We start from the raw sequence: 27,737 nt of genomic DNA, 5'->3' as shown, positions 1-27,737 counted from the left end.
TCTAAAATCTCATGCCATGTTAAATGTTAAATGACTAATAGTACTAATTGTTCTATGCTGTTTGGAAGAAATATACCTTTACTATTCCTAAATCCTTCCTAGGAGTAGTAATTTTGGGCTAAAATTATCCCTTGGCTCTCAGTAATCCCAATTGACATCATCACTTGGAAAGTGTCAGGAAACTGAAGGAAATAGTTCCTGCTCTTGGTTTGTGTAACCTATTTTTCAAAAGCCTGGGGTATCTTGTTCTTTCCCAGAGAGGGAAAGGAAAGGAATTTCAGAGTGAGGATGCTGATATACTTTAGGAAGCTGCTACAGGTTACAGGCACCTCTCTGGCTTGATAGTAAAGTATACCTACATGTCTAAGTGGGAGAAAAGATCTAGTCAAGGAGAAATACTGGCTTCTGGTGCCACATTGAAAATTGCAGGCCAAGTTAATAACTAAGTCCATTTGAGCTAGAGCTAACCAGCAAGGGTTTTTCCATGTTTTTCTTTTGGCTCAAACTTGGAGCAATTTTGACCCAAAGATGGAGGAGAAAGTGGGAGAATGCTCAAGGAGAGAAAGAAAGGTCCCTTTTTTGAGGTTTGGGCTTCAGGTACCCTTGTTATGAACTTCAGCAGGAGTTATACTCTGGCGTGTTGCCCCTGCAGGATGAAACCACTGAAGGAAAGGTCACTGTGAAAAGGTAAGCCACAGACTGGGAAAAGGTATTTGCAACACATATCACCAACCATGAATAAATGGCCAGAATATATGAAGAATTCCTACACATCAGTAAGAAAAAGACCAACTAATCTTTAAAGTGGGCAAAGATTCACTGGTGCCTTTGGAGGAGAAGAAAAAGAGGCATGTTTGGCCCAGGCCTGCTGGAAAATGCTGGTAAGCATGAGTGCAGAGATCCAAGTGTCTGCACCAATGCCACAGAACTGGAGTAGTGCCATGCCCAAGACCTGGAGAGCACATGGGAGATGTAGCTCTGTGCAGGTTAAGTACTGGCCCTCAAAGCCAGGGCTGGCCTGGCCACTATGCTGTGGAGAGGCAGGGCAGTCTTCCTGATCCCCAACTCAGTCTTTTCTTCAAGGCTACTCCTACAGGAACACTATTAAGATCTAAACGATGATGAACTAGGAAAGTACTAACATAGATGTGGCTTGGCCTTGTTCCTGACTCAGATAATGTGACGTCTGTCAATGTTATAGGAATTCTACCTGCTCAGTTTCTAAACAGTTAAGGTTAGATCAAACACATTCCAGAGGTCAGAACTCAGCACTCTAAACTGTTGATGCAGAGAGCTGGATTGGAGATGTGATCTGTCGAACCACCTAATCTTCTCAATCATATTCCAAGCCCAATCATATTCCACATCCAAAAGATTTTGGGGAGAAATATAAAAGTTAATGGATGAAAAGTGCCTTCTTAAATCACCAACACTCAACTTCCCAAGATAAAACTTTATTTGAAGCATCAAGTAATATACTGAAAGAAGTGTCATGCTCAAGTAATGCTCATATTTCCATAATTGCACCTTTGATACTCTCTGCCTTCTTAAAAAAGACTGCATAGTGAGCAAAGATGAGTAGCACGTATGCTTTTCTATATAACCCTATCTATATGGTGCTTAAGAAAGTCTCCTTTTAATTTCATTCTTCTTTCCTTAAAAAGCATGTTGGTTTTTTCTGGGAAAACTAAAACAAACTAGTTCTTCCACTTAGGATGCAGTTTCTCCCAAGTTATTTATGAAATAACGCAGCTGCCTTTTTCTTTAAAGGGGTTCTTGTCTTCTGGAATTCCCTTTACTAGAGGATCCTCTCCAGAACGTTCTTCAATATAGTTCTTTATTTCTTCAGAACATTTAGACACCTTGAGTACAGAAAAAAAAAAAGAATATATTAGGTTATGGTTGTTTAAACTTTGTCCCTACCCCTTAATGAAATTAGTATAACTGAATACAAGCAGTTTTTAAACATTTTTTTACATATATATATATTTGTGTGTATATATATATATTATATATAATACATATATGAAATCTGGGTTCTGCACTCTAATATTTTTATTCTATTACTATATCTATGATACAATCTATGTAAAACATATTTCTTACTGTTGGTCGTTGGTCAAATTCAAAAATGTTTGAAAGTCACTACATTAAATAAATTATCTCCAGCAATTTTTTTCCATTGTGTCTCATATGATTTCCTTCCTCTGCTAAAATACAATTATGACATGTCTACAATATATTAGGAACTGAAATATAATCTTATTTTAATTTTCCATGCTAATGAGCAGGTGCAGTAGTAGATAATCCCCAAATGTTTTGGGGTGTGTAATGCCACGATTCTCACTTATGGGTGTGAGTCATGTTCTGAAATTTCACAAAATGATAGAAGCTTTGGAAAAAGCCTTACTCTGGAAAGATTGGAGTTGTCCAAATATTGCACTCTGTGTTGCTCCTCAGAATTTCTTCCTGCTGCATGAGGGCAATGATCATAATAAAAGACTTATCTGAGACTTATTAGGCTTATCTGAGAATAAATTTTTTCTGTGATGGAGAAAAAATTGAATAGTGTCTTCAAAAAGTCTATTCTTACAAGAATAGTTTCTTCAAAAAGTCTATCTATCCTTAAAAGACAGGTTACAAGAATGAGTTAAAGAAAAAAGAATAAAAACAAAATAAAAGAAATTAGGGTCTTAATGAAGCCCTGGTTTGCTAGTAAGAAATTTACAGTAAAAATTACAGAAGTACCAGAAAATTAAATTAAATTAAATTAAATTATTTATTTATTTTTGAGACGGAGTCTCGCTCTGTCACCCAGGCTGGAGTGCAGTGACATGATCACAGCTCACTGCAAAGCTCCACCTGCCGGGTTCACACCATTCTCTTGCCTCAGCCTCCCGAGTAGCTGGGACTACAGGCGCCCACGACCACGCCCTGCTAAGTTTGTTTCACCGTGTTAGCCAGGATGGTCTCAATTTCCTGACCTCGTGATCCGGCCGCCTCGGCATCCCAAAGTGCTGGGATTACAGGCTTGAGCCACTGCGCCGGGCCACACCAGCAAATTTAAATGAAGACCTAGGAAAACTGGGCAAATGTTCCCGCTGAATTAGTAATCTAAATTAGTAACCTCAAATTGTTTTAATGGTTACTACTAAAACATGCTTGCATATGTATCCCAAAATGAATATAATTTTTAACTACAAATAAGTACAGATACTGTTTTGTTAATACATCATGCAAAATTATAAAACATAAACTGGAAATTATAAATGGGTGAAGTTTAAAAGTAAAGAAAAATAGAAATGCTAATATTTTACTTCCACATCCCAAATGATTATCCTTTGCAAAAAAGTGTGGAAGCCCCTGACCTCAAATTGAAAACTAGGTGATGTAGTTCTGTGACTTAAAATCTGGCAAAATAAAATCTTTCAGATACAATTCTTTCAGGTAACATTTGCTCTCAATTGTTGCTGACATTCAGAGTGCATACATTTTGAGTGAATTTTCAGAGTTGATAATGCACGTGTCCATAACCTAGGGTCTGTGGTCCCAAGTTAATTTATGGACAAGATTCATGCTCCCTACATTGAATCTTTTCTTACAGGGTTTTTTCATTAGGTTTCAGAAGAGGTCTGCAACCTCCAAAGGTGAGTAATTACTCCTTTGATACATTTCCTTCTGTAATCAAGAGGATATGTTTGATAAACATTTAACTACAGCCAGAATGCAACTTGCAAGTTTTGTCTGGGCCTGAGTTAAGGACTGAACACGTAGCCTAGATGTTAACTACTTATTGACTGAATAATGGACTGGGCATGAGAAGAAGAATGTTTTAGTACCTGCCCTATCACTATCTATCTCTGTGGTCTTAAATGAGGAGCTCGTTAGCCTTTGTGGGACACTAGTTTTTTTTAATCCTTAAAGTGAGGGAGATGAATGATCTCTAAGCATTCCAATGCTTGTCTAGCAGTAACAATGTATAATTCCAAGTATATAATCAAATGTCTTAATATTATTTTTGAGATTTAGATGCCTCTTTCTGTATTTCCTAAGGATACACATGTACCCCAAATTTTTTCTCCCTTTGGCATATACTTGAGGTTTCTGGAGGTGGGAAGTTGATGCCACAGGCCGTGTCCTAAAGGGTCAGGCTGGCTAGCAGGGAGAAATCGCTAATGAATGATACAGTCAATTTTTACATAGTCAGTTGCATCCACATCCCTGTCCAATAGTTAACTTAAAACTCTGAATAAGTAGAAGACACTTGTCTTTTTTCCTAAGTTCTGCACAGTGATACCAAATATTAAGATATTAGAACCTTGCATAGGCAATGCTGTACTTCAGCATATGAAACTCTGTTTAATATGTAACTCCTAAGGTTTATTATGTGAACACATCTAAGTGGCCAACACATGCTGTACTGGGAACTTTGCCATCCATAAAATGGGTCCCTTAAGGTTTCAAGAAGCGTGCTTATTGAGTGGGTAGTGTAACTTCCTTCTTTTCCTCTTTAAACACATTGGTATTTTTAAAGCTACAAACCGTTAACATAATAGAGGGGACATCTCATTATAAAAGCTAGGAAGAGCAGGGATTTGGATGTGAAAGGTTAAATTTGAGAAAAGAAATATGTAAAAAGTAAAGCACAAAAATGCCTGCATCTTCTAATCATCACTCAAGAGTAAAGACTCTTGCCCTTACCAGATTCATTACAACTAGAACAGGAAGGCAAGTGAGCATATTATAATGCTTCATTTCCATTGTTTTTCTTAAATTTTTCTAGTGCTAAACCATAATTACTAAGATCAGTTCAAAATTTTCTTGCTGAAAAGGAAAGGTTAATTATCTTTAAACAATATCTATTCAAAGACTTTTCCTAGTCTACAGAATGCCTGACTGAGTTAAAACAGAAAGAGGGATTAGTGTCTAAAGGAACGTCCTGATGACCAGTAAGAAATTGAAGTAAAACTTATAAAACTTATGAAACCAAGACGTTTCAGTGGAGAATATTGAATACTGGGTCATATGTTCTCATTGAAATGGCAATCTCTATCAATAGTCTCTAAAACTTTTAAATTGTGATCACTAAAGCAATTTTTCATATGCACTTCAGTATATGTATAATTATGTATAACTAAGTACAGATACTACTGTATTAATCACATACTTACAAAACATAAAGTGAAAATTATACAGGGATGAGATTTACAAATAAATAAAGATAGAAATTCTAATATTTTGCTCCTAAGCTTCGGTGGACTGTTCTTTGCACATCACTGAAGGCCACTGGTGAAATTCAAAATTAAATAATGTACTTGTAAGACTTTAAAATATGGTTTTAGAAAATTTCTTTCAAATATCATCCTTTCTAGTAGTGTAAAAGATGAAAGAATCAAGTAGTTATCCACTTTTTTCCTACAAGTGAGTTTTAAAAAACAGCTGTCTAATGGAAAGCAAGATTTCTTGTCTATTTTCCCCTTCCTAGGCATCTTAAAAAGTTAGGACATTTGGCCTTAAATTCCTTATCGGATCCTAGACCCCTCCTCTACCTCCTACGATTTCCCCACATCAGCTGGCAGTCCCCAGGCACTGTCAAAGGGTGATGAGAAGAGAAGCTACAAAGAGGGGGAAAAAATAAGCTAAACTATTTGCTTTACTGTTACTAAGCAGGACAAACCGGACCCTGCTTCATTTCAGAGAAGGAAATATTCCGGAACAGCCAACTTACTTGTTGTCTCTGCAACTTCACTTCTTTGCGAAGCTGCTCAACTTCCATTTTCAGTTTTTCCTTCTCTGGCAAATCTTCGATGTGAAGGGCAGGCATTTTCGCCCCAGAACTGGGCCCGGGCTAGCTCTGGCAGCGAAGCCCCTGGAAGAGCTGCGAAGCTCAGCGCGTGTCGAAACAACTGCTGAGCCTGGCCCGCCGCTCACCCGCACAGGATGTGACTGCAGCCCTGCTGCGGTCCCCAGCTCCCCGAGGGCTCCGCTTCCTCCGGGACCCCGTCAAGCCAGCTTGCCCCAGCGTCCTAGAACAAGAGAACTCTGCCTTTTCTCAAGTCCCTGCAACCTAGGAGGCCTGCCTGGGTGCTAGGTTAGGGTTAACTTTGAGACTGGTTCAAAAGCAGCTTCCCGCCGCTCAATCGCCCAGCAGGGATGCTGGCCCTGGACAGGCCCTGACTCAGGACTGCCACGCCCGCGGGGGGCGGCTGGGCTAGGGCTGTCTTACTGGGGACAGCAGAAGTTTTACTTTTTTTTCTCCGCGTCCGCCCCCGCACCCCCCCCTTTTTTTTTCCGTTTCCAAGTCACATCCGGGTTTTGTTTGTGAAACAAGGAAAAGGAGTACACTACCCAGCAGGAAATAACTACCCTTCACCTCTCAAAGAGTTTTAAAAATATGCTAGATACAGCTTTTCCCTAATTACATATATAGGTTGGTGCAATTAGTTTTGCATCAACCTAATAAATGCATAGTGGGGAATGTGGACGCTTAAGAAAAGGCTCAAAAGAAAATGAAGCTCAGTCTTAATCCCAGAAATGCCCACCAGCGCTCTGCTGATTTGTGTAGATCAAGGCCTAATAAGGGTTTACACATTTTGGGCGAGGAGGGGGCAACAGGGTGTGAATATCATTTACAAGTTGCACGGACATTTTCTGTTATTAAATAATCATCTGCGTCCTCAGCAGCAGAGTTTTTATTTTTTTACTTTTTTCGGGGGATTGTTTTGTAGAGCGGCGCATCAAAGGATGATATAATAGAAGACAGAAGCAGGAATCTTAAAGTTCTTACCAGAAAGCCGTTCTCCACTCCCAAGCCCCAAGGTTTGGGTGACACTTGACACCAAGGATTTTGAATTCCTGGTTCCTGAACCTTCCTGGATGTAGGCAGTGGATTCATTTAGTATTAGTTTCTTAACTTTCTGGAAAGCAATATCTATCGAGCTGTTGCTCTGGGAAGCTAGGAAAAGTGTCCGATGTGAAAAATGTTTACATGCAATAAAACTTTCCCTTTAACTATAACTAAAGTCTTGTTAATGGTGCTCAAAAGAATAGAAGAAAAATCAAACATGAATGTTAGAAACCTTCCCTAGCAGTTGGATGTTTCTCTTTCTTTCCAGAGATAACCTTCTGTCTCACAGAGTCAAATGCAAGTGAAGAGTAGAGGCATTAGCTGAGTATTTCCGAGTAGCTGACCCTGGACACCCATGACCATTCTCTGTTTAGGAAGCAGGAGTTTTTGTTCGTTCCTAGTTTCTTACCATTCTCCGCTCATCCTCAATGAATAGATTAGAATGAAAAGAACAATGAACCACTCAATGAATACTCCTGACTTGTAGTCCCAGCTCTGCCACAGGCCATCACTGAAAAAGTCACTTAATTTTTCTGAGTTTTGGTTTTCTAATTTGCAAAATGTATAGTAAGGCAGGGAAGGTGGTGAATCAGCTAAACTATGTTGTGTCTCTAATTGTATTTGTAGGTCTATATATGATAAATCATTTTCACAAAGATGTTTAAGAGCTTCACTTTTAATATTTGAAATACCAGGGTTTCCCAGGCTCAGAGTAGTTAGATCATCAGCTGAAATTTACGTGTGAATAAGCAGGGAGAGGAGACAAATATCCATATCTGTCTTCTGCACTAATTCATTTTTAAAATTTTCTATTACTTAAATTTAAAAAGTTGATTTAAAATATCTTAAATAAATTAGTGAAAGTAATCAATGTGAATGTGACCAAAATTAAATAGGTTCAGCACCTAAGTTAAATAAATTGGTTAAATAAATTAATGTGTGTTTGTTCTAAGACATAAATATAGAATTATTTTGGCTTAGAAATGTCTTTTCCATGAAATCATCTAGTTGCATAGAGGGATAAATATGTATAAGCCCATATTGGTTCTTTGACTTTTCCCACCATATTATGAGACATATTAGAAACAAAATACTTATTAGTATTCTTTTTTTATTCAATAGTTCCTATTCTAATATCTTAAGTAAATTGCTTAAACTGAAGTGAATTGCAAAATGTTGCAATTGCATGATCACACAGCATTCTGAAAAAGCTTTTTTTTTAATTTAATTTTTGTTTTTTTGAGACAGTCTTGCTCTGTCGCTCAGGCTGGAGTGCAGTGGCACGATCTGGGCTCTCTGCAAGCTCTGCCTCCTGGGTTCATGCCATTCTCCTGCCTCAGTCTCCTGAGTAGCTGGGACTACAGGCGCCCACCACCATGCCCGGCTAATTTTTTTGTATTTTTAGTAGAGACAGGGTTTCACCGTGCTAGCCAGGATGGTCTCGAGCTCTTGACCCCTTGATCTGCCCACCTCGGCCTCCCAAAGTGCTGGGATTACAGGCGTGAGTCACCGCGCCTGGCTCTGTTTGGTTTTAAATAGTAAAATGATGAGAACAGTTTTTGTTTTTGTTTTTTAAACAAGAGGACGTGTAGTCTTCTATGCCTAGACAATTTACCTCCCAGAGAAGAACCATGTTAAGCAATTTCTTATGTATACTTGCAGAAATAGTTTATCAGCAACATTCAAAAATTTTGAATAAATACATTTTAAAATTTGTTTAGTTATGTTCGAATGTTTCCTTAAGTTTTTACTTATATTTTACATATTACCCCAGTAAAAGTTATTTTACAAGTAGTATGAGTAGAAACCACTCTTTAGTAAAAATTACAGGTGCAACCAGCAAAGAACTTCGATTAGTTAGCCCACTGTCTTTTCACAAATGTTTTATAGAAATCAGTTAACAAAAATGAAAGTAACCATTGTCACTTTTGAATTACAAAAGAGTAACAACCATGAAATTTTTACTTTGGTATGCAAAAATAGGAAAAACAAGGTTTTAACAATTTTTCTGATTTATTATGTTGTTAAAAATCTGTATAAAGAAAAATAAAACATTGAAGGCAGTTAAAATGGAATTGAGCTAATACTAACTTGAGCTCAAAACAGATCAGGATTCTGGTCTTATTTTATCTTGTGATTTTTGCAAGAAACACATTATTTCAGCTTTTTTATTTGGTATGTGAACTAGGTTACTTTTCAAATTCTGCTCTTCTAAAATTTATGGAGTGACTTTGAGAAGCTGCGGCAGGAGGATCACATGAGACCAAAGGTTCAGGAGTTTGAGACCAGCCTAGGCAACATATTGAGACCTCCGTCTCTAAAAATAAATAAATAAATAAATAAATAAAATTAAACAGTGCATGGTAACTGTTTAGGTCATTGAAATTATGGTTTCTTTAGAGAAAATATATTTTACACGCTCTTGGTTCATTTCATATTTGTTTTCGTCTGTTAAAACAATCATGAAGCAGTTTTCAGGAGCTCATTTGTTTCCTGTAACTACTTACTTAGCACTCCTTTTCTTTTTTCTTTTTCTTTTTTTTGGAGGGGAGAGGCGGGGAGACGGAGTTTCGTTCTTGTAGCCCAGGCTGGAGTGCAATGGCAGGATCTCCACTAACTGCAACCTTCACCTCCCAGGTTCAAGTGATTCTGCTGTCAGCCTCCCGAATAGCCAGGATTACAGGCGCGTGCCACCACGCCTGGCTAATTTTTGTATTTTTAGTGGAGAGGGGGTTTCACCATGTTGGCCAGGCTGGTCTCGAGCTCCTGACCTCAGGTGATCCTCCCACCTAGGCCTCCCAAAGTCCTGGGATTACGGGTGTGAGCCACTGCACCTGGCCCTAAGATTCCTTTTCTAGGTGAAGAGAATGCCAAGTCAAAGGATGATCTGTGTCTGATGCTCTGAATCTCTTAGCAACTACTTATAATTCATGATATCAAAATGATTTCTCTGGCTGGGAGTGGTGGCTCTCACCTGCAATCCCGGCACTTTGGGAGGCTGAAGCAGGAGGATCACTTGAGGTCAAGAGTTTGAGACCAGCCTGGCCAAAATGGTGAAATCCCTTCTCTACTAAAAAGACAAAAAAAAAAAAAAAAAGCCAGGCATCGTGGCACAAAATTGCTCCAACCCAGGAGGAAGAGTTTGCCAATATCGTGCCACTACACTCCAGCCTGGGCGAGACAGTGACACTCCATCTCAAAAAAAAATAAAGTAAAATAAAATAAAAATTTAAAAAATGATTTCTCTTACCAATTTTTTTCTATATTACTTTAACTCCAGTCATACATAACTGATCATTCTCATTACTTAGTTTACTATTTTCCTCATGTAAACACATTATTTAGGCATTTAGGAAGTTTGGTCCAATATGAACATTTCATAAGCACCACTCTTGCCTGCTTTTAAAGTCATTTACATTATCCAGACAATTTGTTAGATGATATGACAGTTTCAAAGATGAACAGTGCTTCTGACTTGGGAAATTTCCAATACAGCACTGAAATTAAGACAACTGTAGAAATTGTAATGAGAAAAAGTAAAGTAATGCTAAATGACTTAAGAGACACACAAAATACTCCTGAGGTAGAATGGGAGAGATAGTCTCATAAGAAGAGTAGGATTTTGAAATGCCGAAATGGGGTGGAGTGGAGGGAGATTTCAGGTGGAGAGATCAGTATGATCAAATTCCGGATAGTGGGAAAATGTTCACAGGAAGTATAATAATAGAGGACATTTATTAGGCTTCTTTCTATATACCCATTTCTGATCTAAGGGATTATAAGTATTCAGATAATTTAGCCTAATCACTAATTTTATATATGAAAAAAAAAAAAACCTTTTTCAAAGAGTTGAAGTCAGTTTTCTGAAGTTCTCAGCTACAAGGTGGAAGAGTCGGGGTTTTAATTTTGAATTGTTGGGCTTCAAAATCTGTCTCCAGTGGTAAACTGAAAGCTAGAGATGTTGGCTAGGACCATCTTCTACGTGTTACTGAATGCCATAGCATGTACTTACTTTGTATTTATTTCAATCAGAGAAAAGGGGATACACTGAACACATCACTAAATAAGTACTAACTTGCAGATGGAAAACTTCTAGAGACAAACCACGATTCAATAAACAAATAAATTGTAGTATGCCAGATGGTGACAGTGCTATGGAGGAAAATAGAGTGGGAGAGAGAGACAGGAAGCGCTTGGTGGAGATTAGAAAGGCTGTATGGAGAGGGTTTTGTAAACTTAAATAAGAGGATAAAAAGCTTTTCTTGAGGAAAAATAGAAAAGACATTCAGTAACTAATCCTGGAATCCCTTAACATTCAAAGCATATTTGATGAAGACACATGCTGGGGTATGTTGCTGACCGTTCAGCCAGAAGCCCAGAGTCTTGACTGAAGAAATTTGTCAGATGACTTCTCTGAAACTTTATTTTCTCCATTTCACAATGAAGGGGTTAGACAAGAGTCAACAGATATTTATTGAGCATTTATGATAGTCAGAGTGGGAGGGCATGGTGCTGGGAGCCAAATTTTGGTACAAGTTTCAGACTCCCTTCCAGACCAAACAATAGATAATTTTACTGTTTTTTGTTTTTTTAATGGATGACAGTCAATTAGTATTTCTGAGTATTCTGATCACTGAAGTATACAGAATAGCACTGTAAATGTGAGACAGCAACAAGAAAAACACTGACAACAAAAGTGATTTCTGATTTGGATAATTACAACTTGTCATTTGTTACAGAAGCAGAGGCAAGTTATCTCTTAGTCATTAACACACTGTTAGTGAAATGTGACTCATGCACACTCAGTAGGATGCCAGAAGGACCTGATGTAGGTGATGGAGATTTCTCCCTCATGTGTGCTTACCTTATTAAAGAAAAGACTGTGTTGTTGAGAGTCTTCATGAGGATAGGGTAAAATAGCATGTATCTTAAAGGATTTTGGAAATTTTGTCTAGATCTTTTCTAAGGACTAGTTAACCCTTATTGTATCTTACCATGGGTCAGGTAATATGCTGAGTGTTATAGTTGGATTGGTGTATTACTTAACCCCATACAAAACAGAAGAGATAACCATTATTATCTTCATCTTATGCTAGGAGAAACAAACTTAGAAAGAATTAAGTAGCTTATCCAAAGTGAGGTAGGCAGCACAGTGGCAAAGCCAGAACTGTCTGGGTCCTAAGTGTATGCTTATAACCATGATTCTCGTGCTGGTTAAATTCACTGTGCTCCGTGACCACAGACTGAACCCTCAGCCCAGTTGGCATTCTGGGGAAAAGTCACAAGATAGGTGAAGTGCATATGAGAAAAATAAGCTTCCTAATTCCATAAGCAAGAGAAAGTTTGGGAAAGAAAATAGAAATGTATCCATAAAAATTTCTGGATGGAAAACTGTAAGTGTTGAAAGGGAAGTGAAAAAAGCATAAAACATTAAGTATATGCTGATGACTCAGAAAGATATAGAATCATTTATAAAACATAGTTCTTTTTAAAGAACTTCAAGCAATATTTATTGGCAATTATGTGTTAAACCGAGTGCCAGATATGTTAAGAAAAACATAGAATGATGGGTTACAACACTCAATTTTTATTCAAAGTTTACATTTATAAATTTAAAAATTCACGTACATGCTTAGTAGTACTATTATGTATGAGAAAAATCCATATTGTTATTAACATTTGAGATATTTCCAACAATTTAATTGTTTTTTTCTGTATTTTGAAATCACACAGCCTCCTTTGAGCTCCTTGAAGGGATTTTTGTCCTCTGGGATGCCCTTTACCAGTGGATCCTCGCCAGATTATTCTTCTACGTAATCTCTTCTTCACAACATTTGGATACCTTAAGGGGAAGGAAAAAGGGATGACTCATTTGGTTTAAAACAGAATACTCCAGGTGCCAATAATTTATTTATTGCACTAAATTTTCAGGTTGTATATTTTCAGTTTAATTCTCTCTGCTTTCCACCAATGCATATGTACTTTGTAGGAAAGAAGAAAGTTGCACCATCCCACTCCTTCTACATATATCTCCAGACAAAGGAAAAACAGCTGGTCATGCTCCAGCAAAAGATTCCCAGCAGACACTGCCTCCAGCATTGAAGGAGACAAGACCCAGAAATCAGAACACAGCTGGCAACAGAAGTCAAGGGTGTCATCAGATTTCATATTGATTAAATCTTTTTCCTCATTCCAAAAATGTGACTCGTAAAGGTGGAAGAGAATGAATAAGTATTAAATTCCAGGCTTATCACCATCCCTGAATTCTCAGAAGTATACACATGGCGTGATCTCTGCTCACTGCAACCTCCGCCTTCTGGGTTCAAGTGATTCTTCCGCCTCAGTCTCCCGAGTAGCTGGAATTATAGGCATGCACCACCACGCCCAGTTAATTTTGTATATTTAATTTATTTCTTTGTTTTTGTAGTGACAGAGTTCACCATGTTGGCCAGGCTGGTCTCGAACTACTGACCTCAGGTGATCCTCCCATCTAGGCCTCCCGGGGTGCTGGGATTACAGGCATGAGCCACTGCACCCGGCCCTAAGATTCCTTTTCTAGATGAAGAGAATGTTAAGTCAAAAGATAATCTGTGTCTGATGCTCTGAGTATCTTAGCAACTACTTATAATTCATGATATGAAAATGATTTCTCTGGTCAGGAGTGGTGACTCGGGCCTGCAATGCCAGTACTTTGAGAAGCCAAGGCGGGAGGATCATTTGAGGTTAGGAGTTTGAGACCAGCCTGGCCAACATGACAAAACCCCTTTTCTACTGAAAATACCAAAAAATTAGCTGGGTGTGGTGGGACGGAATTACTTGAACCATGGAGGCAGAGGTTGCAGTGAGTCGAGATCAGGCCACTGCACTCCAGCCTGGGCGAGAGAGTGAGACTCTGTCTCAAAAAAATAAAATAAAATAAAATAAAAAATAAAAATTTCCCTTACCAATTTCTTTTCTATAAGACTTTAACTCCCATGATACAAAATTGATCATTCTCATTCTCAGTTTACTATTTTCCTCATGTTTACTCACATTTTAGGAATTTAGGAAGATTGATATTAGCTTGGTTTTAAAATTAGGCTAAAATAAAACCAGTACAAATTAAAATAACAGTGAGGTGTCTTCCTTTTTTTTTTTTCTTACTAAAGCTTACTCTCACCTATGTGCGCAAAATACCTTTAAAGTCCAAGTAGCTCAAATGATATATTGTAGTATCTATAATAACTCATTCTCATTAATGATATCAGAAAATTTTGTTAAAAAGTCACATGTTAAGGTTGTGTTGGGAGTGGTTTTTGTTGCCTTGTAGTCTTACTTCATTCTCTTTAACCTGGTTATCCCAGTCCTGAAATAAAAAAATTCTGAACAAACCAAAGTCACTGACAGTTACAGCTCTGTAGCCTGTGGGACAGTCATGATTTCATTTCCTTCTTCCTGGACCATCTTTCTCTATACTTCCTTCCTGTGATTTCTCTCTTACTCAAAACCTGCTGACCATCTGTGTTTTAAGCAACAGGAATTGTTCCCTACTGGTGATTTAATCATTAATTAAGTCAATAAGAATTCTGAATTATCCAATATAAACATTTTATAAGCACCACTCTTGCCTGCTTTTAAAGTCAATTACATTGTCCAGAAAATTTGTTAATCGATATGACAGTTTCAAAGATGAACAGTGCTTCTGGTTTGGGAAATTTCCAATACAGCACTGAAATTAAGACAACCATAGACATTATCACAAGAGAAAGGAAAGTAATATTAAATGACTTAAGATATACACAAAATACTCTTGAGGTAGAATAGGAGAGAGAGTCTCATAAGAAGAGTAGGATTTCAAAGGGCTGAAATGGGGTGGAATGGAGGGAGATTTCAGGTGGCGGGATCAGTGTGACCAAATTCCAGGTGGTGGGAAAATGTTGTCCACAGGAAGTATAATAATAGAGGACATTTATTAGGCTTCTTCTTATATACCCATTTGTGATCTAAGGGATTACAAGTATTCAGATAATCTAGCCTAATCACTAGCTTTATACAAAAAAAAAAAAAAAATGTTCAAAGAGTTGAAATCATGTGGTCATTTGTCCAAAGTTCTCAAAGACAAGGAGGAAGAGTAGGGGTTTTAACTTCAAATTGTTGAGCTTCAAAATCTGTCTCCAGTGGTAAACTGAATGCCATAGAAATACTTTGTATTTATTTTAATCAGAGAAAAGGGGATATACTTAACACTTCACTAAATAAATACTAACTTGCAGACGGAAAACTTCTAGAGACAAACCACAATTCAATAAACAAATAAATTATAGTATGCCAGATGGTGACGGTGCTATGGAGGAAAATAGAGTGGGAGAGAGAGACAGGAAGCGCTTGGTGGAGGTTGGGAGGGCTGTATGGAGAGGGTTTTGTTAACTTAAATAAGAGGATAAAAAGCTTTTCTTGAGGAAAAATAGAAGACATTCAGTAACTAATCCTGGAATCCCTTAACATTCAAAGCATATTTGATGAAGACACATGCTGGGGTATGTTGCTGACCGTTCAGCCAGAAGCCCAGAGTCTTGACTGAAGAAATTTGTCAGGTGACTTCTCTGAAACTTTATTTTCTCCATTTCACAATGAAGGGGTTAGACAAGAGTCAACAGATATTTATTGAGCATTTATGATAGTCAGAGTGGGAGGGCATGGTGCTGGGAGCCAAACTTTGGTACAACTTTCAGACTCCCTTCCAGACCAAACAATAGATAATTTTACTGTTTTTTGTTTTTTAATGGATGACAGTCAATTAGTATTTCTGAGTATTCTGATCACTGAAGTATACAAAATAGCACTGTAAATGTGAGACAGCAACAAGAAAAACACTGACAACAAAAGTGATTTCTGATTTGGATAATTACAACTTGTCATTTGTTACAGAAGCAGAGGCAAGTTATCTCTTAGTCATTAACACAATGTTAGTGAAATGTGACTCATGCACACTCAGTAGGATGCCAGAAGGACCTGACGTAGGTGATGGAGATTTCTCCCTCATGTGTGCTTACCTTATTAAAGAAAAGACTGTGTTGTTGAGAGTCTTCATGAGGATAGGGTAAAATAGCATGTATCTTAAAGGATTTTGGAAATTTTGTCTAGATCTTTTCTAAGGACTAGTTAACCCTTATTGTATCTTACCATGGGTCAGGTAATATGCTGAGTGTTATAGTTGGATTGGTGTATTACTTAACCCCATACAAAACAGAAGAGATAACCGTTATTATCTTCATCTTATGCTAGGAGAAACAAACTTAGAAAGAATTAAGTAGCTTATCCAAAGTGAGGTAGGCAGCACAGTGGCAAAGCCAGAACTGTCTGGGTCCTAAGTGTATGCTTATAACTGTGATTCTGGTGCTGGTTAAATTCACTGTGCTCCGTGACCACAGACTGAACCCTCAGCCCAGTTGGCATTCTGGGGAAAAGTCACAAGATAGGTGAAGTGCATATGAGAAAAATAAGCTTCCTAATTCCATAAGCAAGAGAAAGTTTGGGAAAGAAAATAGAAATGTATCCATAAAATTTCTGGGTGGAAAACTATAAGTGTTGAAAGGGAAGTGAAAAAAGCATAAAACATTAAGTATATGCTGATGACTCAGAAAGATATAGAATCATTTATAAAACATAGTTCTTTTTAAAGAACTTCAAGCAATATTTATTGGCAATTATGTGTTAAACCGAGTGCCAGATATGTTAAGAAAAACATAGAATGGTGGGTTACAACACTCAATTTTTATTCAAAGTTTACATTTATAAATTTAAAAATTCACGTACATGCTTAGTAGTACTATTATGTATGAGAAAAATCCACATTGTTATTAACATTTGAGATATCCTCAATGATTTTTTTTTTTTTGTATTATGAAATCACACAGCCTCCTTTGAGCTCCTTGAAGGGATTTTTGTCCTCTGGGATGCCCTTTACCAGTGGATCCTCGCCAGATCGTTCTTCAACGTAATCTCTTACTTCTTCACAACATTTGGATACCTTAAGGGGAAGGAGAAAGGGATGACTCATTTGGTTTAAAACAGAATACTCCAAATTCCAAGAATTATTTATTACAATAAATTTTCAGGTTGTATATTTTCAGTATGATTCTCTCTGCTTTCTGCCAATGCATATGTACTTTGTAGGAAAGAAGAAAGTTGCAGCCTTCCCAATCCTTCTGGATATATCTCCAGACAAAGGAAAAACAGCTGGTCATGCTCCAGCTAAAGATTCCCAGCAGACACTGCCTCCAGCATTGAAGGAGACAAGACCCAGAAATCAGAACACAGCTGGCAACAGAAGTCAAGGGTGTCATCAGATTTCATATTGATTAAACCTTTTCCCTCATTCCAAAAATGTGACTCGTAAAGGTGGAAGAGAATGCATAATTATTAAATTCCAGGCTTATCACCATCCCTGAATTCTCAGAAGTATGCACATGTAATTTTCCTTTACACTCATCTACAGTGATTGAGCATGGTGGTGTAGTAGGTGAGCTCCAAGGGGTTAGGGACCTCTGGCTGATTTGTCCAATGTATCCCAGCCATCTAGAATAGAGGCTGGGTTCTTTAGTGGTCAGTGAATAATTTGCTGGACTGAATTATTCATGTTGTTTTTGATTTTGCTCTTCACTTATCTGCACCATTATAGTAATGATTTAGTAAAAAATCAGGCCTTTCAGCTACAGTCTGTTAGGTACCACTTAACATGCCTTGTAGAGAGAGATGATGTTCTATACATATGTAAATATACATATATAAACACACACACATGAAATCTAATTATTAAAGTCTTTTACCTTCAACTTGTTTGTTTTCAATTAGTGTACCTTTTATGACAGTAACACCAAGCGACTTTATTTTTGTCAGTCTAATAAGTGGCCATACCATAAGTTATTTAACCAATTTACTGTTTTTTATTTTTAAATGAAATCTTTGGGCCACTTTTATGTAAATTCCAAGGAACATTTGATATAAGACTTAAGATTAGTTTACAACTATGCAGACTCATTAGTTACATATTAGAACAAATTATTTTCAACTGGGGCCAGGAAGCATTTGTCAGGTTCGGTTCTTCCTTCAAAGGATGATACTTGCAGATTTACATAACATTTGAAATACGCATTAATTTAGATTCATTTTTTTCCCTCTTGCTCAGTGGTCCCACACTCTCCCCGTAAAAGTCACTATTTTTGCCTTCACCAGATGACAGAAACAGAGGTGTAAATTGTTCTGCTTAATTCAGTAGTCCATAAGGGGTTGGTTTTGAAAGTGCCTGGCTGGGATCTGAGTATGTGAGAATGAAAGGAACAATAAATTACCTAAAATTATATATGTGTATAGGTTTAAAAATTATTTCAGTGAGGCTTAATATAAATATATGTAGTTTACATAGGATTGCAAGGCTCTTCTCATTTATTAGCTATTTAGTCTTAGTTAAGGTGATTCATCTAAGGTTCATTTGCTACATAAAATACTATAAAATTACAAAGTAAATTACTTTTACTACACAAATTTACTACATAAATTACTATAAAATAGGAATAGCTACACTGGTTGCCTTAAATGCCTAACAGGTGCCTGGCACAAGAAGATGCACAATCAAATGATAACTATTTTTAGCTATTACTACAAAGATTGTCTTTAGTCATTGCCTATTACATTGACTTATAGTCATTGCAAATCTGTCAGCTTCAGAAACTGGATGCAAAGACTTGTATTACTAAAAAAAAAAAAATCAGTATAATATGAAGCAGTCTGGTTCATAGAATCAATAATAATTTTAAGATAATAATAACATAATGACATAAAGCACTTGCTATTACTAGGCATTGTTCTCAGAGCTTTGCATATATTACCTTGTTTATTCCTCCCAATTATCCTCTGAATTAGAAGCTATTACTATCGCTGTTTTGAAGAAACAGAGGCACAGGTAAGTTAGTTAACATAGATGAGGATTACACAGGCAGAAAATTGTTATGGAGAAAGAATCTGAGCTGGGAATACGGTTTGAGAGTATATCCACTTAACTATACTGTACTGTACTGAGCTGGGGGCTCAGGACCTGGAAGTTCCATTTTATGTATAATATAATATATGTATTATTATCTATTATATAGAGAAATAATATTTCTATATATTATCTATATATTTCTATATATTATATATATAATGTGTGTGTGTGTGTGTGTATATCATATATATGTATCAGGCTGAACAATTGTGTCCCCTAAAAACTCATTTGTTGAACTCCTAACCCCCAAGGTGGGGTTTTTGGTAGGTGATTAGGTCATGACGACAGAACTCTCATAAATAGGATTACTGTCCTTATAAAAGAGACCCCAGAGAGCTTCCTCACCCCATCACCAGGTGAGGACAAAATGAAAAGACAAGCATTCATGAAAGAGGGAGCAGTCCCTCGCCAGACACTGAATCTGCTGGTTCCTTGATCTTGAATGCCCCAGCTTCCAGAACTGTGAGAAATACATTTCTATTGGTTGTAACTCACCAGTCTATGGTATTCTGGTACATCACCCTGAGAAGACTAAGAGAGTACATGTATATGTATGTGTGTCTATATGCATGTGTGTTTGTGTGTGTACGTATATGGAGTTTTTGCAGTCTGATATTAAATTGGTTTGACTTCCAAGAGCAGAGAGACATTGAATAATGAGGAAAAGGAACCCCGAAGCCTGATTAATGATGATGTAAGTGATGTTTACCCAAAATAAAAAGTCCAAGGTGAACTTACCACAAGTGAATAATAAACATGAAGACAACCACCTTGCCTACAAAACAATAATCCTGAGTACACAAATAATAAAACAGCTTTTGGATACTTCAACGTAAGAAGATAAAACTTTGCTTTATCCCGAAAATTCATTTTATTTACCCTGAATTGTAAAAATAAGGACTTTAACTTTTTTGGTGTATGTTCTAAGCCTTAGTATTGATTTAATTTTATCTTTACAGCAAAATGTTTTGTCTATATGGAAAGGGCAACAGGGGAGTTTGAGATTATTATAAACATAGAAGAAGCCAAAAATCCCAGTTTTGACTGGGAGTAGGCATTTTGAACCACGTATGAAGATAACACACACTCCTTCTTCACTTTGTCCTGATAAAATGAGATGTTTTAAAAATATAAGATTACTGTTACCACTTGTGGAGGTTTTGTTCTACTATTAATAACTTTCCTAAAATGAAGGAATCTAAAATACATATCTACATTCTCCAAGCTTTCATCACTGTTCGTTTGGTGGTTTAGTCCTTTGCCATTTCTTCTCCTTCTAATGGCAGTGAACTGTTGGTAACCCTTTCCAAGATTTGTCAGATGTTTTTAGGAGGAACCAGTGAGTTCTTATATTTGAACTCATCTTTATTTGCCAAAGAAGACTAGAATGTACTTATTTATTACTGACCATGACAGTGCAAGAGGGGATGACATCATAGCTTAAAGTATTGCAGCAATATCAAAACATTGTATCAAAATATTAATATCAAAATATTGCATTATAAAGAGAAGTTTAGAAAAGTAAAAGCAAAATGTCTATATTATTGTATGCACATATTTACTTTATTGTTTATCTAAAATACGGTTTTTGTCTCATAGTCTCCTACTTTCTTTTTCTCTTTTTCTTTTCTCATTCTTTCTTTCTTTTCTTTTCTTCCTTCCTTTCTTTCTTTCTTTTTCTTTTTTCTTTCTTTCTTTTTCTTTTTAAAAATGTAAAAGCATTCTTATCTTAGTGGTCATACAAAAAGAGACTAGGGATTGGGCTTGGCTAAAGGAAAATGGTTTGCCAACCTTCTCGACTTAGAATCTAAATCAAGAGATAGTTGTGATTGATTATCAATTTTCTTAATCTTTGATACATTTTTAGATGAACAATTTATTTGTAACTACATTTAGCCTTTCCAGCCAATGTTTTCTAACCTGGTACCACCACAGTATCTCTAGCTTAAAATAAAATTCTAAAGAAAGTAGCAACTTACTAGCATTCTTTCCAGTGTCACTTCTTTCTTGAGCTGGTCAACTTCCATCTTCAATTTGTCCTTTTCTGTCAGGTCCTCAATATTGATTACTGGCATCTTTTTGCCTGCTGAAGATGTGGAAGGTTAGCACCTACACATGAATTGCTGCAGTTATTTCAAATCAGTCTTAGCCAACAATTCCCTCAGCTCTCAACTTACAAAGTAAACTGTTCTTTGTTTTATTTTAAATATCCCACGATAACCAATTTCACATGAGCTCTCTCTCTTAACAATTCTAGCAATGCACACTAGTCTTGGGATTTTAAAGCTTCTTCCTAATCTTCACTAATATGATTAAGTCAAGCATTTGACCCTAAACACCTGTCAGCAGGTTTGTTGGGAGGGGTGAGTTTAGTCAGTATATAATCTAAAATAGTTAAAGCTGCTCCTTGCCCCTGGTCTTTCGTACAGTGTAAAATTTGGGGTTTCCAATCCTTACTGTCAATTCCAAAACCCACCACCACATGTTTTATGTCATTTAACTTAGTTTGAGGTCATTTGGAGGACGGGCCATTAATTCTCTAACTCTCTAGAGTATTTAATCTGGTATTAAAAGGGAACCATATAAAAAGTATCACTATAAGTTCATTATACATAATGGATTGTTTAAATGTGTACCCGTAGAATGGAAATATAGTAAACAGTGTTTTTGTTTTTGTTTTTTTTTTTAGATGGAGTCTCACTCTGTTACCCAGGCTGGAGTTCAGTGGCCTGATCTCAGCTCACCGCAAGCTCCGCCTCCCAGGTTTATGTCATTCTCCTGCCTCAGCCTCCCGAGTAGCTGGGACTACAGGCGACCGCCACCTCATCCGGCTAGTTTTTTGTATTTTTTAGTAGAGACGGGGTTTCACCATGTTAGCCAGTATGGTCTCGATCTCCTGACCTCGTGATCCGCCCGTCTCAGCCTCCCAAAGTGCTGCGATTACAGGCTTGAGCCACTGCGCCCCGCCGTAAACAGTCTTCTTAATCAGAAATAAACTAGTGTATTACTTCTAAGTGTTTTTCCAACAACACCTGGAATTTGCCTGTAACTGTCACAATGAATCTGGTAACAATGATGAGCAAATTTAGCAGGTTAAGGGGACATAGCAGGTCTGATCTACCAATAAACATCCTACTAGAACAGACTTTTTCTTCTGCCCTCTTCGCAATTCCTCTTCTCCCCGATTAGACCAGTGAGTAATGGGGAAGAAGGCTCAACAGCTGGTGATAGTGCTATGAAATTGCCTGGGAAAGATTTCAGTGTAGCCAAGTGGCGTTGTGCCTATAGTGTCTCCTCCTTCTCCCTAGTCCAATTTTTGTAATGAAGTATTATTATAAAAGTAAGTGCATTCATATTTCAGAGAACAACATAACATTGTACATCTACGTGAAAATACTCTGCTAATAATATATCAGCAATTAACCTATTTCCTTGTATTTAAATGATGTTTTCATTTCCAAAACCTTTGAAGAAAGATTGTTTCCCTTCCCAGTCTTAAAATAACCTGTTCTTCTCTGGATAAGTAGTAGTTTAAGATTTTCTTTTTTTTTTTTTTTAGATGGAGTTTCACTGTGTCACCAGGCTGGAGTGAAGTGGCCCAATCTCGGCTCACTGCAACCTCCGCCTCCTGGGTTCTAGTGATTCTTCTGCCTCAGCCTATCGAGTAGCTGGGACTACAGGTGCGCGCTGCCACGCCCAGCTAACTTTTGTATTTTTAGTAGAGACGGAATTTCACCATGTTGGCCAGGATGGTCTCGAGTTTAAGATAATTTTAAGGGAAAAATGTCTACCTAGGCCAACATAGAGGTAGAAAATAACACACTATGGGTACCTGAGCCCAATGTTTCCTATGTTTTTATTTTTGCTATTCCGTTCTTTAAGAAACAATACGACTATACAAAGGTTATTTCTTCCTGTATAATCCTGTTTTGTATTTGAGAGCCCAAATTTTATTCTCATCTTCCTTCCCACTCTTTTAGACTAAATATAAAACTTCATTAAGTATTTTTGATGATCATTTTTACATTTTGACAATGTTCTTTACACAACTTTTCTTCATTTTGGAAAACTTTTAATTACTCTAGGTAATGGCTCTTCACACTTCAGTGTGTGCAGGAATCACTTTAGGAAACTTGTTACAGTTATGAGTCCAACCTTAGAGATTCTAATTTAGTAGATCTTGGGTTGGTTTTAGAATTTCGTTTTCTCTGTTCCAGGAAGCCCTCTCACATACTTATCAACAAAATAATCATTTACTGGTACTTGCTAGCTGTGTGACCCTGACCAAATTACTTGACCTGCCTGTGCCTTAGTTTACAGGGAAATAGGGGCAATAATATTACCTACCTTGTAGATTTGTTGAGAGGATTAAATGGGGATAACGTAGGTAAGGACTTTGTAACGGTGTATAGAACAGAGCAAGCACTTGCACGTGTTAGTTAGTGTTATTAACTCTGTTGTACTTCCAGAATTTCAAACTGTACTTTCTTATATGGCCCTTGCCATATAATATAGGGGAACTTATAGGTACTCTAAAGGAGATAGGTGATATTACCGATACACTTATAGCAGATCATGTGTACATAATTTGGCTCCTTTAATATCATGCATTCCAGATGCTACTGCCCAGCTCTCTTTTTTTTCCAGGGTAAGGTACCGAGTCCGCAGCAGTTGCAGGTGCTGACTGTCAAGGGCAAACCTCTTGCACAGGTTGGCTCTTGTCTGATGGGCAGCACTTTTCTTGATGATGCAACACTTTTCCTGACGATGGGAGATTATGATCCCATCTGACCCCTGAGGTTGACTTGGAGCAAAAGGCTGGCTAATGTGGGGTCCTATCAGCCTAGCCCCCTTGCTTCTGGGCTGAAAAACTTTGTTGTAACTGAGAAACTTTCAGAGCTTTCCATGGGTTTAGAATGATGCTAGACTTCTGAAACCACTTTTTACTAACTTCTCCTCTTGCCCCAGCCTTACTCCTTTAGCAGTTTCTCCTGAGAGCTTGTCCTGGAAAAATGTCTTACACAAGAATTCCTGTCTTAGGCTTTACTTCTAGCAAACCCAACCGAAGACACAGTGGAGTTTTAGAGGCTTTACAAGACAGGTCATACCTTGCATAACTGTGCTTGGTATATAGAAGAGATCAGGAAATATTGACAAAGTCACCTAACCTATGTCATATGCATTTACCTAAACATAGAAAAACATCCAATTTTTCTAACTTCATTTATCAATAAATGATTTCTTAACTCTAAAATGCTGTGATACACCATGCTCAATAATATTAAACATTTAAAACACTTTATTTAGAGCAAATATATTATTGGCAGGTTCTAGAATTCTTAACAAATTTGATGGCACAGGTCTTTTTTAAAAAAAAAGGATGAAAATTTTCACTTATTTCAAGGACACAAAGAAGAACAGTGAATATTGTCTGCATGGAGATTCCAAATGTTTAGTGTCATATTGAAGTCAATGGTTCAAATAATTCAAATTTAATGTCATCTACTTTACTCCCTAGTCCATTTTGCAGATGAGGCAAAAGCATTCCAGGGAGTTTGAATGCCCTAAATTAAATAGTGAGAGGCAGTGGAGCCGAGGTTACAACATAGGTATTTTTCATTCCAGCATGTCTGAACTGACGTATTTTTCATTCCAGCACGTATCTCTCAAACTAGTGTAAAGGAGTGGATTTGTTTCTTCATACCCCAGAATTACATAGAAAGTCCAGAGTTGATGACAAATAGCACTAAAGCTGCCACTCATATTCTAAGCTTTCAGGTTGGTCCACCCCTCCACATAAAAAGTCCTAAGAGACTAGATCAGATTATTGAACCTATTGCCAACCATCCCCACCCAACCTTTAGTCAAAATTTAAGGGGAACACTGAAGACCTATAGACAGACAAGCTAAGATTGCTGTTACAGCCAGCCTGGGGGAAAGCATACCCTAGATAAGGAGATGTTTGCCCTTTCACTTCTTCCTCCATCCTGCCCTACCATCAGAATATCTGAGGTCCAATAAAAGGCAAGAGGAGGGCAGGAGTAGGGGAAGAATTTCTGAGTTGTATCCCATCCGTAGATCCCTGGTTCTCAATGGGGGCAATACTGCCCCCTAGGGGCCCTTATGAAAATACATCAGCTTGTTTGTAACAGTATTCCATAATTTTTGTGGGTATGGATAAGGAATATCAGATATGTTGCATTTTCTGGGATCTTGCAGCATAAGATGACATGTGACACATTCAGCATGACTGTCAGACATGCCAGACTTCCACATGGGCAAAAGCCATATTTATGGTTATTTGAACCTTGAAACTCACTTCATTTTACATAGAAACAAAATATTTTTTCCTGGCTATTATGTACACTTTTTACAATAATGCATATAAATAAAAGGAAGACCATGCACCAATAATTTTTTGTTTCTCTTTCAGAACATCATATCACTCTACGTAGTCATGGGCTTGATATATGTGTCAGTCTCTATTCTCAGTTGCTATGTCCATGGTGATTATATACATTAAAAAATTCTAGTTCATTATGCATAGTCATGGTGAATATTTTCATATTGTACTTAGTCTATATAATTTGCTGCTTTTTTGTATTTTATACATATAATTTAGGTACTGTGATGGCTAATACTTAGTGTCAACTTGATTGGATTGAAGGATGCAAAGTATTGCTCCTGAGTGTGTCTGTGAGGGTGTTGCCAAAGGAGATTAACATTTGAGTCAGTGGGCTGGGAGAGGCAGACACACCCTTAATCTGAGCAGCACAATCAAATCAGCTGCCAGTGCAGGCAGATTAAAAGGCAGGCAGAAGAAGGTGAAAAGCCTAGACTGGCTTAGCTTCCCAGCCTACATCTTTCTCCTGTGCTGGATGCTTCCTGCCCTTGAACATCTGACTTCAAGTTCTTTAGTTTTGGGATTCCGACTGGCTTCTTGCTCCTCAGCTTGCAGAGAGCCTATTGTGGGACTTTGTGATTGTGTCAGTTAATATTCCTTAATAAACTCCCATTTACATATATATATATATATTTATGATACATATCTCCTATTAGTTCTGTCCCTGTAGAGAACCCTAGTACAGGCACCATACCGATGGGTTTGGTGAGTTTCTTTTGAGACAGGGTCTCACTCTGTCACCCAGACTGGAGTGCAGTGTGCAATTACTGCTCACTGCAGTCTTGACCTCCCAGGCCCTAGTGATCCTCCCACCTCACTTCCTGAGTAGCTGGGACTACAGGTGCCACCATGTCCAGATAACTTTTTTTTTTTTTAAATAGAGATGGGATCTTGCCATGTTGCCCAGGCTGATCTCAAACTCCTGAGATGAAGTGATCCTCCTGCCTCCCTAGATTGGTGGTTTTGAACAGGCCATTATGAAATATTTCTTGTACAAATGAATCTCTGGATTAGATGAATTCATGGTTATAGAGCCCCAGAAGTGATAGAGGAAATGTACATTGCCTTGACTTTTCTTGATCTTAAATACTAGAATGAGTTTTTATTAGCCAAGTATGGCCCACAATGATGATATCAGTTTAAATGATTGTTAAAGAGTGACTGCTCATTAGGAAATGTCAGTTCAACATAGCATAGTTGCTGAAGCAATTTCTGTAAAAACAAATCATTTTTAATGCTTGCATCTCAATACATTGAACATTCTCAGGAAATGTTGTTACATTGACAAAGTGTAAAAAAGAAAGGTAGATATGCTTGGCAATGCAAGCAGATCACGGAGGTCATAAGTAGAGGGGTAGGAAGCTTCCTTACATGCACCACATTTTAGTGTTTGTTAAACACTTTGGGAAGATAGAACTCTATAGAGTAGGTTAAGTGTCTCATGATGTCTTTCAGAGCTTCCATTACCTTTCTTGCTAATTTATTTTAGAATTAAAATGAGCTGAGGTAAAGTTAAAAGGCCACCTGTTTTTTGTTTGTTCTTACACATTATCCATAAGTGTATTTTGAAGTACAAATACCTGATAAATAAAATATTTAATTTACGAAGGGCTAGATTAGGAAGAAATTATTCAAATTATTTTTAAAACTTATTTGTTTTATAGAGGATTAATTACAGATTATTTGAAATGGTGGCCGGGCGCGGTGGCTCAAGCTTGTAATCCCAGCACTTTGGGAGGCCGAGACGGGCGGATCACGAGGTCAGGAGATCGAGACCATCCTGGCTAACACGGTGAAACCCCGTCTCTACTAAAAACTACAAAAAGCTAGCCGGGCGAGGTGGCGGCGCCTGTAGTCCCAGCTACCCAGGAGGCTGATGCAGGAGAATGGCGTGAACTCTGGAGGCGGAGCTTGCAGTGAGCTGAGATGCGGCCACAGCACTCCAGCCTGGGTGACAGAGCGAGACTCTGTCTCAAAAAAAAAAAAAAAGAAATAGCAATGTTGCCAGCACACTTTAATTATTTGATTTATAAACATGTAGTTTGACATGAAACTATATTTATAAACATGTAATTCTGACAATTTTTCAGAAACAAATCCACTGTATTATGCACAATAAGCTTGTAATCATATGGATGTAAACTTACTTATTCTATGCTATTCTTTTTGATCCTGACATTGTACTTGACATTATAAAAAGATAACAGCTAAGAATTTTTAGTGAATGCCTATTGTGTGCCAGATATGATTCTAAGTGCTTGAGGTAGAGCAAAGGGGAAGAAAACAGATAAAAACCTTTCCCCTCAACTTACATTCTAGTAAAGGAGACAGACACTCACAAAGGTACAAAAGTAAAATATACCAAATTTTGATTAAGTGCTAAGGAGAAAAATAAAGCAGGAAAGGAATAAGAACAGTGTTAGCAATGTTTCAATTACAGAGAGGATGGCCAAAGGAGCCCTTCC

General features: G+C 37.5%; 2 protein-coding genes across 2 annotated transcripts; both read right to left on the bottom strand.

Moving 5' to 3' along the window:
* Nucleotides 1–1,438: 1,438 nt before the first annotated feature.
* On the bottom strand, nucleotides 1,439–6,263 carry GNG11 (guanine nucleotide binding protein (G protein), gamma 11). The gene is made up of 2 exons (XM_011955074.1): nucleotides 5,729–6,263; nucleotides 1,439–1,862 (listed from the first exon to the last, which is right to left on the bottom strand). The coding sequence occupies exons 1-2, from the start codon at nucleotides 5,822–5,824 to the stop codon at nucleotides 1,737–1,739; spliced, it is 222 nt and encodes a 73-aa protein (XP_011810464.1). The 5' UTR covers nucleotides 5,825–6,263; the 3' UTR covers nucleotides 1,439–1,736.
* A 10,321-nt stretch (nucleotides 6,264–16,584) lies between these two features.
* Nucleotides 16,585–21,183, bottom strand: GNGT1 (guanine nucleotide binding protein (G protein), gamma transducing activity polypeptide 1). The gene is made up of 3 exons (XM_011955073.1): nucleotides 21,047–21,183; nucleotides 20,849–20,955; nucleotides 16,585–16,856 (listed from the first exon to the last, which is right to left on the bottom strand). Exons 2-3 carry the CDS (start codon nucleotides 20,942–20,944, stop codon nucleotides 16,728–16,730), a joined length of 225 nt encoding a protein of 74 aa, XP_011810463.1. The 5' UTR covers nucleotides 20,945–20,955; nucleotides 21,047–21,183; the 3' UTR covers nucleotides 16,585–16,727.
* Nucleotides 21,184–27,737: the final 6,554 nt, after the last annotated feature.

Source organism: Colobus angolensis, unplaced genomic scaffold, assembly GCF_000951035.1.
Source record: "Colobus angolensis palliatus isolate OR3802 unplaced genomic scaffold, Cang.pa_1.0 Scaffold394, whole genome shotgun sequence".
Classification (NCBI taxonomy): Eukaryota; Metazoa; Chordata; class Mammalia; order Primates; family Cercopithecidae; genus Colobus; species Colobus angolensis.
The sequence above is the reverse complement of the archived record's forward strand: the minus strand, read 5'-3'. Positions and strand labels throughout refer to the sequence as shown.

Coding starts and splice junctions, on each gene's coding strand:
- GNG11 (XM_011955074.1), bottom strand. CDS start 5,824: ATGCCTGCCCTTCACATCGAAGATTTGCCAGAGAAGGAAAAACTGAAA. Junction 1,863..5,728: donor TGAAGTTGCAGAGACAACAA/GTAAGTTGGCTG, acceptor TCTGTACTCAAG/GTGTCTAAATGTTCTGAAGA.
- GNGT1 (XM_011955073.1), bottom strand. CDS start 20,944: ATGCCAGTAATCAATATTGAGGACCTGACAGAAAAGGACAAATTGAAG. Junction 16,857..20,848: donor TGACACTGGAAAGAATGCTA/GTAAGTTGCTAC, acceptor CTTCCCCTTAAG/GTATCCAAATGTTGTGAAGA.